This window comes from Anomaloglossus baeobatrachus, chromosome 2 (assembly GCF_048569485.1).
Source record: "Anomaloglossus baeobatrachus isolate aAnoBae1 chromosome 2, aAnoBae1.hap1, whole genome shotgun sequence".
NCBI lineage: Eukaryota > Metazoa > Chordata > Amphibia > Anura > Aromobatidae > Anomaloglossus > Anomaloglossus baeobatrachus.
In genome coordinates this window covers 642,234,886-642,247,922 of record NC_134354.1, presented here as the reverse complement: position 1 = coordinate 642,247,922, position 13,037 = coordinate 642,234,886, and the positions used below count along the sequence as shown (strand labels likewise).

Sequence of the window (13,037 nt, the reverse complement as noted above, 5' to 3'; positions counted from 1 at the left end):
ATGAAATCACATTGGTTATATGCCCAATTACAAATCTACTGAATTAACATTTCTTCTTAGTATTTACTATTTTGCTTGTGAACTACAAACCATTTACGTCATTAAGACAGATATTTGGCTTAATTATGGGCTAATTGTATTATCCACATTCCTATACCTTGGATTTATACCAGTCTTCAGATTCTTGCAGATTCTTGGCAGCAATGTTCTCATACTGGCTGCGGATGTCACGAAGTGCAGAGGTCAAGTCGGGCTGCTTGGTTGCTTCGATTTCCATATGAATTGGTTGTACCTGTACAGAGACTTGCACATCTCGGAGTTCCTGTGTTAGGATGAAATTACAAACTTTAGTATACTTATATACCGACCAGCACATTCACGATTCTGCATCCACAAGCCTTAACATTGTGTAATAAAGTCATAACTATTTTTGTTCCTAATTAAAAACCTGAAAAAATATTTTTTGCTCAACACTTGCTAAAATCAAAGTTTAACATGTGCAGAATTCCTTCATGCTTAAAGGGAATCTGACAGCAGGCTTTTTCTATATACTCTGAGGGCAACCTGAGGTAGTGGCTGACACACTGAATTCAGTGATGTGTCACTTATTAGCTGTGTGCTGTAGTTTCAATACAATGACCATTTTATCAGCAAAAGATTATCACTGCTGGATTAGATGCCCACTTTAATCCTCTTCCAACCATGCCCTCAGAACTATTAGTCAATATACAGTGTACACAGGAATCTGCTAATTAGTGGTGTGGGTGGAGTTAATTTTCTGAGCTCCTCTGCTTCATGCTATATCTAAAAACTCTGATTGTGTCACAACAAATGATGCACCCAGTAAACTAAGTGATACATCACTGGAATTTGGGTCTCTTTTTCCACATTATGCTACTCTCAGATGAGGTAGCAAAAAAATGGTGACAGATTCCCATTAAGGTATACATCCCCCTCAAGATGATAGTGAAGGAGCATTGCTATGGTGACTAAACAGGCAGTTGAAATGATTATTTGGTTTGAGCATTTTAACAGTCCAGCAGTCATTTAAAGGGAATTTCTCAGCAGGTTTTTGCTATGTAAGCTCAGAGCACCATGATGTAGGGGAGGCGAACTAACTATAACAGTGTATCATTTACTGCGCTGCGATTTGCTATTTCAATATAATCAGTGTTTCTTTTTCAGCAGGAGATTATCACCATAGGACACTAGTTAGCAGCTCTTTATCTCTATACAATATACACAGAAAGCTGCTAATAAGTGTTGAGGGCGGGCTTTTACACAGCTCAACATTCTACATCTGCAGCAATGAAAACTGAGATTCTACCATAACATCTTCATCCAGAAAACTGAGTGACACCGCTGGAATCAGAGTTTTTGCCCCTACATTATGATGCTGTCAGATTACATAGCAAAAACCTGCTGTCAGGTTCCCTTTTAAGACTGCTCAATGTGCACTGTAAACACACCTAAGGCTGTGTCCGCACTTTGCGTCGAGGTAGTTGCAGTTCTAAACGCATCCTTTGGCAGAAATGGTTTTTGCCAAAGTTGCTTTTGACCACAAAAGCGTGGTAAATACGTGTGCGTTTTTACCGCATTTTAGTCGCGTTTTTAGCGCTCTTTACCTGCGTTTCCATTGCTTAAAGTCAGATGCGTTTTGATTACAAAGACACTACTAAATAAAGTTTTGACATACAAACACTATGAAAAAAGGAAAAAAAAGGAAAAAAATATAAATATTTAAATCATAACGAAAATAGTTATATTGAATATAATTATAGCGGTTTTATACTATTTATCGCTAAAATTCCAATAAATTAATATTTTTCATTAATTTAATTGTCGGACTATGTGTGTGTGTGTAAAGGGACATATCATTCTATTATTTTGATGTCAGAAACGCATGCATTCTGCAGCCAAAAAGGATATAAAACGCTGGAATTTTGATGTTTATGCTTTTTACAACTTCTCATTGACTTCAATGTTAGCAAAATGCAGCCCAAATGGCAAAAACTATTGACATGCTGCTTCTTTGAACGCAGAGTTTTTGCCCAAAATTATGCAAATTAAATGCAGCATTTTGAACTGCAAAGTGCGCACAAGAAATCCACTATTTCCACAGACTTTGCAGGAAAATCAAAACGCATGCATTTTGGCATGAAAACGCTGCAGTTCAAAACGCAGCTGAAAAGCAGGTGAAAACGCAAAGTGTGGACACAGCCTTAGGCCTCTGCCACACTCACGTGAATTTCACGCACGTGCCGAGAGACACGTATTTCCCCTGCGTGTTGCGTGCAGGTAAGTACGTGTCTCTGGTACGTGCGTGACACGTGTGTTCTACGTGTGCTATCCGCGATAGCACACGTAGAACCGGTAATTATTATACTCACCTGGTCCTTCCTGCTGCCGCGCTGCTGTCCGTGGTGCTGATCCTCGGTCTCCAGCCCTCCCGTCTCCCCGCTGCTGCTGCTGCCAGGCAGTGAAGTGAATATTCAATGAGAATAATGAGCGGCGGTCGGCAGCAAGAGGCAGCAGCGGCAGAGACAGGAGGGCTGGAGAAGGTGAGTTAATGTTTTTTATTTTTTTCCCTGACATGTGTGTTTACTCCGGCGCGTGTCACACGGGACCGCATCCACACTACACCCGTGTGGTACGGGTGCGGGCCGTGTAACACCCGTGCTGCCGGAGAAAACACTGACATGTCAGCGCTTTGAAAATCGCACACACGTACAAACGCACACGGACACACGTTCCGTGTGGTTTTACGTGTGTGTGCCTGCTACCATAGGGTAGCATTGCTGTACATGTCTCCGTGCCGCCGGTACGTGTAAAAAATGACAAACACGTGCCGGAGGCACGGATGTGTGGCGCAGGCCTTAAAGGGAACCAACCACCAGGTTTTTGCACTAAAAACTAGAAGCAGCGCCATAATTGCGCTTGGATGCTGAATCCAATGATATCTTTAGTTGTAAAATTTGAGGCTTGATTACAGAATAATCCTTGTTCAAACCTTCAGAAATGATGTCATTTGTGCACAGGCTTGAGCATCGGGGTGGGACTTTGTAATGATTTCTCCCACTGCCTTGTATCGTTTTCTTTATTTCAATTTCTTGCCGCTGCTGCCATTACTGATGTTGGTGGTGCGTGGACCTCACTATTGTGGCATTGTGCGCCGGAATTAGCACATATGGTTACTGCGATCTCCAGCACCATTTTACTGAGTACACTGTGGAGATGACTATGAACAGTGGCGGCATATTCACTGATGAAAAAAAAAATTAAATCCGCACATGCGCAGCCGCTCATGTAATTATGAATCCCGCCTTACGGAAACAGCCTATAAGCAGGTATAGATGTTTCTGGAGAGAGCTATGCCTCTGCACAGCCACCTCTCCATTCTCCATTCATTCTCCCCCTGACCGTGGTGGCTTGTGGTCACCTCACAAGGCGGACAGGAGCCTTTATTCTCTGGCACCCTTGTCTATCAGACATTTATGGAATGCTGTGGATATGCCATGAATGTCTGATATCAGATTACCAAGAGATTATCCTTTTGACTGCATCTGACCAGGATTACACGTGTTTCTATAACTATTTATCATCATTATCATCATCTGCAAAAAAAGTTTTGACAGCAAAGATTTTCTAACTATTTTTTAAAATTATTATTATTTATTTATTTATTTTTTTTACAAAGTTTAACTTCAGTTTCCTGCTTGATACCATAGAAATATCCTTCAAACATCCGTAAAATAAATGGCTCCTTTTGTCACATTGCTGTTATTTACAGATATAACCTTCTATGCTGAGTATTCCTATATACAGTATATCATCATAAAAGTTAGACTATGTGCAGAGGGAGTTTTTCGAGGCCAATTAATACAAAGAGTTTTTCAAGCATTGACTCTTTAAGAAAACTTGCCTGTTTTGGGGAGATTTTTTGTTTCCCTGAAAAGTTTAAAGACGTTGTCCACTACTTTTACGCTGATGGCCTATCCTTATTATAGGTCATCAATGTCTGATCGGCCGGGGTCCAACAGCTGGCATCCACGCCCATCAGTAGCTGTTGGTGCCGGCGGCAGCAGCAGGCAACTGTAAATGCACAGTTTTGGAGCTGATCCATCAACTGATAGCGGCTGCAGCTAGGTACTGCACATCCGCCTCCTATTGATTTGATGGAGCAGCCCCGGAGCTGAGCACTGATGACCGGCTGGGATGCCAGGTGCCAATCAGACATTGATGACCTATCCTAAGGATAGGCCATCATTGGAAAAGTAATGGACAAGCCCTTTAATGAAGGGGGATTGAAAATTTTTGAAGAGTTGTTTCTTCGTGTGTTTTTGCAGCGTTTTGATCAGACAGTGAGTAATTTAGAGAGGTTTCGGTCACAATATGCTTTGAAGAAGTGCACTTTGTTCTATCCCATCAAGTGTTTTCCAAAATTTTTGAAGAAAAAATTTTTCAAGAAAATCCTTACATTAACAGCAAATTTGATTTCCCATAGAAATTACTTGGAAAAGTTTTCCAAGAGTTTTTGAGGAATATTTTGCAAAGGGTCCACTTCAAAAAGACTCTTGAAAAAACTCTATATGAATATACTGTAAACACGTCTGAAAAGTGCTGCAAAGTTATCCCATAAAATTAATATAGTATACAGCAATGTCAAAATGACAATGCTGTGCACACGCTTCATCTTATGTCACTTCTTTTAACCACCTCATGGTCCAGAAACCTTGACATGGTTAAAAGAATTGACATGCTCACTCTTCGAGCGGCTTCTACTGAGAAGCCGCAAGCTTTCTATCCTTAACAGCATAGCGTGAAAGATGCCACTATTACAGAGTCACAGCCACTGGCAAAGCCGACTCTGGAAAATGACTGCTCTAGAGGAGTTTTTGGAACAGAAACCAAGGTGCATGAGTAAGATTAGTGGCTTAAGGTATACTACAGCTTGTCATGAATTAGACGATTGTGCGTTGCCACGCTTAGTCTCCCCCCTGTCCCACCTCAGCTTTGTCCATTTTATCTCAGTTGGTTAAAATTGGTTTGAAAATGCGAAAAGTTTAAAAAATTTTCCTCAGTCTCATGTTACCCCCAAAATTTGCAACTTTTCAAAGTGTTTTACAATCTGCCCCTGGAAAAAGCGCCTCTGCGAAACGATCGTTGGGGGATCCCCTCTCCCATCCACAGTGACCACTCACTACAGGCATAATCATTGTGTTACTATAAACAAGTCCTTTTATTGCTTGCCCTTCCTCTTGTTTAAATATAACTGCAATTCCTCCCTTAAACATGGGTAATTCTTGTATTCAGTGACATCTCTGCATTTCATTCAGTGTATTGCCAGCTTTCCTACATGCTCCTCCATTCTTTCACCATTGCCCTTCCCCCATGCTATTAGGGTGCATACGGTGTATAGCCATGTATTAGGCATGTTGATAGCCTTCTTAGCCTTGCACATAAATATTGATTACTTGAAAATTAAACATATATATTTCTTGTTGGGCCATAGTTATAATATGCTGACTCAGACAGCCACTTTCGAGATATCACAATTGTGACATTTTGTTCCACCCATTCTGTACATCAACCCATAACGGGAGAGATATATTTCCCCTCTTTATAACAAGAGGACCTTTTGACATTTAATATTATATCTTCTGAAATATATTTACATTGTTTACATTTTTCCAGTGGTCACTCTGCCTGGGAGGGGGGGGGCTCTACTTTGGCTTTCTTGTCCATCTAATGCAGGTTACCATGAAACATAGCCATTATTGTCTCTGTACCTGACCTTTTATTTTTTATTTTTTATTATTTTTTTGTACCAATCACTTTTTGCATATTAAAATATTTAATAAAAATCAATTTAGATTTCACTATATCCTTGGTTTTCGTTCTTCTTGTTCTCTTTTCTTATACTTTGATGAGTTGGGCTTATGTTTTGGTTTGGGGTTTTTTAAATTGATGAGAACAGAAGAAGAGACAGTGCAAGATTGCGATATTACAGAACGTTTTTTTAGACAGTCCTGTGACACAGATAATCGCTTCTGCGATGAGTGTTACTGACTTACTTCTTCATGAAGTTTCTTTAGAAATTCTATTTCATCCATCAGAGATTCAATCTTTCTTTCAAGTTCCAAGCGGGAGAGGGTTGCATCATCTACATCCTGTCAGAAAATAATGAAATTAATTATATTTACTATATTAACACTTTTCTCATAAAGTTTTATATAAACCAGCTTGAAAATAAGTTGACAAATTTACAAAGGGATTAACTTAATGGCACCCACCAAACCATAGAGAATGAGGCTAATATTCAATGTTGGTCCTGCTAGATGGGGATCTGTACGTAGCTAGGGTGGTGATAATCAGACGGTTCCATTATATATTGTACAGAACCAATTCATTAGTCCAGGACTTCACAGTAGACATTGAACTAAAGGTATCAGGGTTCTCTACAATTTTATAAAAATAAAAGTGTATACAAAAGACATTATATTAAAGACACAAATAATGCAAACCCCATGGTGACCCATAATAATGAAACATGATCTTGTTTCATCTATTTAGACCATTTGGTAATCTATTTCCCAGATTCTAGATCCAGAACGCCTCCCGTGTAAGAGGTTTCTTATCTTTTTCTATCCCAAATAACTGAAAGGAAGAAATGCTGCGTTGATGGGATGTAATGAAATGTCTTGCCGTAGAAGAAACAGTGTGGTTAAAACCCCTGATGTTACAAATATCATATAGGTGTTCCCTGATGTGGATTTTTATTTTATCTGACGTACAACCTATACATGATTTATGATATGAAGTACAGCATATCATGTATACAACATTTTTAGAATTACAAAAATATATTGCTTTATGTTGATACTATATGAGTTGTCATAATTGAAAATGTTTTAGTGGTAATGGTTTGTTTGCCGGTAATTCAATGTGTTACAACAAAGGAAAAAAGTAGAGCTCAACGTTGGTATCACTAAGAGCCAGTTTGGAGCAGGGAGATGCAATAATCCAAAAAAAACTCCAGCTTCACAATGTTGCATGCTCCTTTATTCGTTAAATTCTTCCAGTAGCACCATATCCCAAGTTTCAGTAGTTAATTATCCATGCATTTCGGATTTTGCAGCATCCTTGGTCATGATGATCCTTAATCGAGATGACTAAGGATTCTGTGACATCCGAAACGCGTGGATAATTAACTACTGAAACTTGAGCAATGCTGTCACTGTAAGAATTTTAATGAGTAAAGGAGAAAACAAGTTTGTTAAGATGGAGGTTTTTTTTAATTTAGGCATCATGTTGTCCCATATGTACAAAAAAAACCTTGCATTTCAATCAATTTCCATCCTTTCTGCCACTGGAAGAAAAAAGACTTGGGGGAAGTATGTTACCTAAAGTAGGTGGTCTTCTGGCCATTATGTTGCAATCTGAACACAACAAAAAAGCCAGGATTTAATCTTTATTTAATGTTGGCAAAAAATTCTGAAGAATGTTTTTTATTTTGTTAAATTACGGGCTATATTGTAGCAAAAGAAAAGGTTTTAACCCGGAACAATCTGGTGTGACTTATCCAGAATCCAGTTGGGATAACCCCTCTTAGCAAGTCTTCTGAGAGAACGGATTAATTCAAGTTGTAAATTTCATTCACTACTATAATTTCTGTTAATCCTAATGAATTCCCTGGTGTGAACGGTTTGATAGTTTGCTTTCGACGGCTATTTGATATTTAAAGAATTGTGTTGCCCGCTAAAAGCTTGACGAAGGGGGTGGTAAAAATTATTTTATCATGCAAACCCTTCCACAGTAAATCCAGAAAGGAAATAAGAGATGGATGATGAGCATGATTAAATCTTAAATTATAATTATTGTGATTAATTTACTCAATGAAATCTGATATGGCAGATATATTACCCACCCAAATAAGCAGCAGGTCATCAATATAAATGCTATATCAGGTGATACATCGGCTGAATAGATTGGATATAGTAAATATATAATTCTCCTCAAATGATGCCAGAACTAAATTGGCTAGTGGCGGGGAATATTTGGCCCCCAGAAGAACGCTCTTAGGTTGTAAAAAGAAATTACGATAAAATGAAAAGATATTATGAGACATTAAAAATAACGTAACCAGTAAGATATAATGTTACAATTCAAAAGTGTAATTACTGTATTTACCATATTTCTCGGACTATAAGAAGCACTTTTTTCCCCCAAATTTGGCTGGAAAGTGGGGGGTACATTTTATAGTCCAAATGTGCCTGTTGGGTGGAAGTGAAGTGGGTCACAGGAAGCAGAAGCAGAGTCGCCGCTGAAAGAAGCCGGCCACTGGGGCGAACACGTGTACCCGCTATTAAAGAAAATCAAGCCAGTACCGAGATGTCAGTGGGATTATGAGCGTGGGAAGCAGTGAACATTAATTTTCTGTAATAATGAACACACTGATCCCTCCAGCCGCTGGCTTACTGCAGCAACTAGGGCGCTCACATATGTACGCTATTAAAGAAAATGAATATTCACTGCTTCACATCCCGGGCATGAAAAGCAGGGAAATTAATTTTGGATTAGCCGGAAGCTGACGTCGGCGTGTAACTGAGAGCTCATGGCATTGACATCATATGCTGCCCCACTTCCACGCCAAAGTCAGTTACCAGCATCAGAAGAAGACATCATGCTCCGGGGGAGCAAATGGAAGGTGAGCAGAATTGTTTACTTTTTTAATGTGTGCTCAATAATGGGTGGCATACATACGAGGATGGGCCCATAATGTGGGACAAATATACCAGGATGGGAGACATATATACCAGGACGGGGGACATATATATCAAGATGGGCCCAGAATGGGGATCATATATACCAGGATGGACCCAGGATGGGGGAAGATATACAAGGATGGGGTACATATATACCAGGATGTGGGACATATATATATATCAGGAAGGGCCCATGATGGGAATCATATATTCCAGGATTAAGTACATATATACCATAATGGGCCCAGAAAGAGGATGATATATACCAGGATAAGGGACATACTGTATATACCTGGAAGGGACCCGGGATGGGGGACATTAGTACAGAATTGGGGGAAATTACATCAATAATAGTGCCAGCAGCAGATCCCCTCATAACTGTGTCATGACCACATTTTCTGCCTCTAAAACCTATGTGCGTCTTATGGTCCAGTGCGTCTTATAGTCCAAAATATACAGTAGTTAAATGTGATTCAAGGGAATGCATTGCCACAGAATGTGGTATAGAAGTGTAAAGCGACATTATGTTGCAGCTAAGACAAGTGTTTGCATTGGACCATTTTTTGTGTAAAAATTGTTGCAATGTTTCACAGGAATCTGATATATCCGAGGATCTTTGCACCAACAGTTGCAAGCATTTACAGATATGTTCATTCATAGACCCAATCCCAGAAATAATTGGTTTCATGGGAGAAGGGTCCATAGCCTTGTGGGTTTTAGGTAAAGCACGCAAGATTGGTAAGATTGGATCCACTTTTAGATAATGAGACTTTTTTTGTGAGAACTCCCAATGATAATACATCCAGAATTATTTTATTAATCTCCAGCTTGAAAGGAAATATAAGATATATCTAAAATATTTTCAACTCCTGAACAGCTTAGTATTGGTCAGGTTTTAAATAAGAATGGGCTATTATCCCTACCGATAACTCTCAAAGTTTTGAGCTCTCGTTATACCATCTCCTGAAAACTATTCATATATTCCGACCTAGACTGTATAAGATAGAAATAAGGATTAGTAAGTTTCAAGATGGATGACTGATCTAAGGGGCACTTTGCACACTACGACATCGCAGGTGCGATGTCGGTGGGGTCAAATTGAAAGTGACGCACATTCGGTGTCGCAGTCGATATCGTAGTGTGTAAAGCCTTTTTGATATGATTAACGAGTGCAAAATCGTCCTAATCATATCATCGGTGTAGCGTCGGTCATTTCCATAATTTGGAAATGACCGATGTTACGATGTTGTTCCTCGTTCCAGCGGCAGCACACATCGCTGTGTGTGAAGCCGCAGGAGCGATGAACATCTCCTACCTGCGTCCTGCGGCTCACGCCAGCTATGCGGAAGAAGGAGGTGGGCGGGATGTTTACGTCATGCTCATCTCTGCCACTCCGCTTCTATTGGCCGCCTGCCGTGTGACGTCGCTATGACGCCGCACGACCCGCCCCCTTAATAAGGAGGGGGTTCGCCGGCCAGAGCGACGTCGCAGGGCAAAGTCATTGCATGTGAAGCTGCCGTAGCGATAATCTTCGCTACGGCAGCTATCACCATAATATCGCAGCTGCGACAGGGGCGGGGACTATCGCCCTCGGCATCGCAAGCATTGGCTTGCGATGTCGTAGTGTGCAAAGAGCCCCTAAGGGTGCCTCAGGAGAGTCCTCTAAAGTATTCAATTTATTGACGTGAGGGACAATTGTTCTTTTAAGTCCAAATTGAAATATTCTCTAGTGATGGATGAAAAATTGGTACCAGAGGATGTTTGTTCTTTACTGTAAGATTTCTCATCAACTTGTTCACGCCTAAAATTATGGAAAAAGTTTGAAGTTCTGATCTGGAACAAAATTTAACCCTAAAAATAAAAGTCTTATAGTATATATCTACATATCTTTTATACTGCATAGAGGTGAAGTCCACTATGTTTTTCAAGAAAATGCAATCTTTCATGCAAAAGAAAGTGTAGAAAGCATTAGAATAGGTCAATGTAGAGATGAGTGTATCAATTTCCAATTACAATGTGCTGAACCTACTAATCCAGGAATACTGGCTAGTAGGAGGCTTTCTTGGGGCTCCGATACAGTCTGCCAAGGACTCTATTGATGTGGCAGCTAGATCATGGTTCTTTGCATCAATTTGGTCCTCTCTAGAAATGCATACACATTTGGAGAATACATCATATTTTCCAAGTGTATATGCTGAATGCGCACCATAAATGGTATGAGCTTTAGAATGCATCATTATGTAGGGTTTAATTACCTAATACATAATTTATTAAGTTGTTTCTAAATTGTTGGCCATAAAAATCGTTATGCCAATGGAAATTAAATGGCAGATTATAGGAACTTGATCCAGGAGTACATTTACCCATATAAATAAATTACAATTCACCATATTGTTGAGTGTATCAATAGAAAAGAGCTTTTATGGCTTTTGTATCTATTGTATAGTCAGCATTACACTAATTATATATACTTTACCTTTCTGAACAGAACTAAATTGCTCTCAGCATCTTCTCTCTTGTGAACTTCTTCATCTAGCCTACAAAAGAAATATACAGTGAGAAAAGTCCCCCCTAATGATAACATACACGAAGCGAAAACTCTTCAAAAGACCACCTCTTTCAGGAGATCACCCCTTTATCTAAACCAGATTTCACATGACAGATTTTCAGTTCTACCATATTTTATGCCGGCCGGTCATTTTCTTTGAGAAGACCACCACTTTGAAGGTCAGTTTTCAATGCAAATTTGATTATCGAATCAAAGAGGTTTTCTATCTATCTATCTATCTATCTATCTATCTATATATCTATCTATCTATCTCTTTCTGTATGTCTCTGTCTGTCAGTATTTTCTCATATGCTAATGTCCTTCTCTTAGGTTATTATGTCTAGCACAGACAGTCTGGCTGGACATCTGCCAGCTCTTCAAGGGAAAGTCCTCTACCACACCCTGAAATTGATCAGTAATGGTCAATATGCCATCAGAGAGGCAGGATGTAGCCATCATCGAGCACAGATGGTTTCTGTAATTGCCATTTAGCCATTTATCACTGGTCAGCATTAGTCAGACTGCTTATTAACAATATATGTATGTATATATATATATATATATATATATATATATATACTGTGTATATATATATATATATATATATATATATATATATATATATTAGTTTATAGTCTAGAATATAATTACTATAGTGATGATAGGTGGTGCAAAAGTACCAATATTCCCCTTTGAAAAAAAGTACATATATAAGTAATTAGATAAATATTTCTCAGATTTCTACAACAGGATCTTTTCTTCTGTTAATTTTTATTCTTGCCGGTTGCATAATTATGGTTTTCAAACAGTGGCTAACTATTGGCCACTAATTTATACAGTTCATGTGCAGGATTGTTTTTCAATCAAGTGACACAACACAATAAAGCAAACAGTGCACATTGTATTCTTTAAGGAAATGATGAATGGACACATGAGCTTAATTACAGCCATTAGCATTTTATTTCGTCTTTCAGTTGGTAAAAACCACTGTTAACCCTGACAGTTGTCTGGCTTTCTGCCAATTACGCCCAAATGCTTTCGCCCAAATTGTTGTACAGACCTCCATACAAATTAGATGCCATCCGAGCCTATAGACATCAGAAGGCTCATCTACAAGTGTGTGGGGCCTCATGAACCTACCCCGACACATGATGTCAGAGATAATGTCCAATTTTGGACTACTAATCCTTTTGTTCTTGATGATATAAGCTGCCATCAGAGGGATCTTATAGGGGTTCTGTTGTAGAGAACATGTAGGGCTTAGCAGAGCCAGAGGAGTCAGGAGACCTAGCTGTCACCCTAACAATCGGCCAAACCGTTGTTCAACCATCATCTATATATTGTGTATGGGGGGCTTTTGCCATTATTTTGGTTATATCCTTCAAGACTTTAAAGATAGCAAAGCCGTAGAGCTAAGACAGATACACCTGTTGATTTCGGCAGGATTAGCCACATATCTTATGTAAACGGGGCCTCCTGGCTTTGCCAAGCAGATGAAGTCAGGGAAAAGGATGATAGATCATATTGAATTTTATGGCCTGGACATTTTATTTCCCCAGCAGGGGTCTTGTAGCTTCCACAGAGGGGTCTAGTAGCTTCTGCTCCTTACAGAGCAAGAGCAGTATATGCTGAGATAAAGTGTATCATAGAGTATCCACAAATCTGTCTCTAACAGCAGTAAATATGAGCTATGAAAAGCATATTACCTTTATCTGCAAAAAAGT

The 13,037-nt window shown here is 39.3% G+C and overlaps 1 protein-coding gene across 2 annotated transcripts in view; it reads right to left on the bottom strand.

Annotated features, from left to right (window-relative positions):
* The window catches only part of PRPH (peripherin), a 30,107-nt gene that overhangs the window by 14,838 nt on the left and 2,232 nt on the right, over window positions 1-13,037 (bottom strand). For both annotated transcript variants that reach the window (XM_075336940.1, XM_075336939.1), the window contains exons 2-4: window positions 11,242-11,302; window positions 6,075-6,170; window positions 158-322 (exon numbers count right to left, since the gene is read on the bottom strand). In XM_075336940.1, the coding sequence (XP_075193055.1) occupies window positions 158-322; window positions 6,075-6,170; window positions 11,242-11,302 (322 nt within the window). The remainder of the gene's footprint in view (window positions 1-157; window positions 323-6,074; window positions 6,171-11,241; window positions 11,303-13,037) is intronic.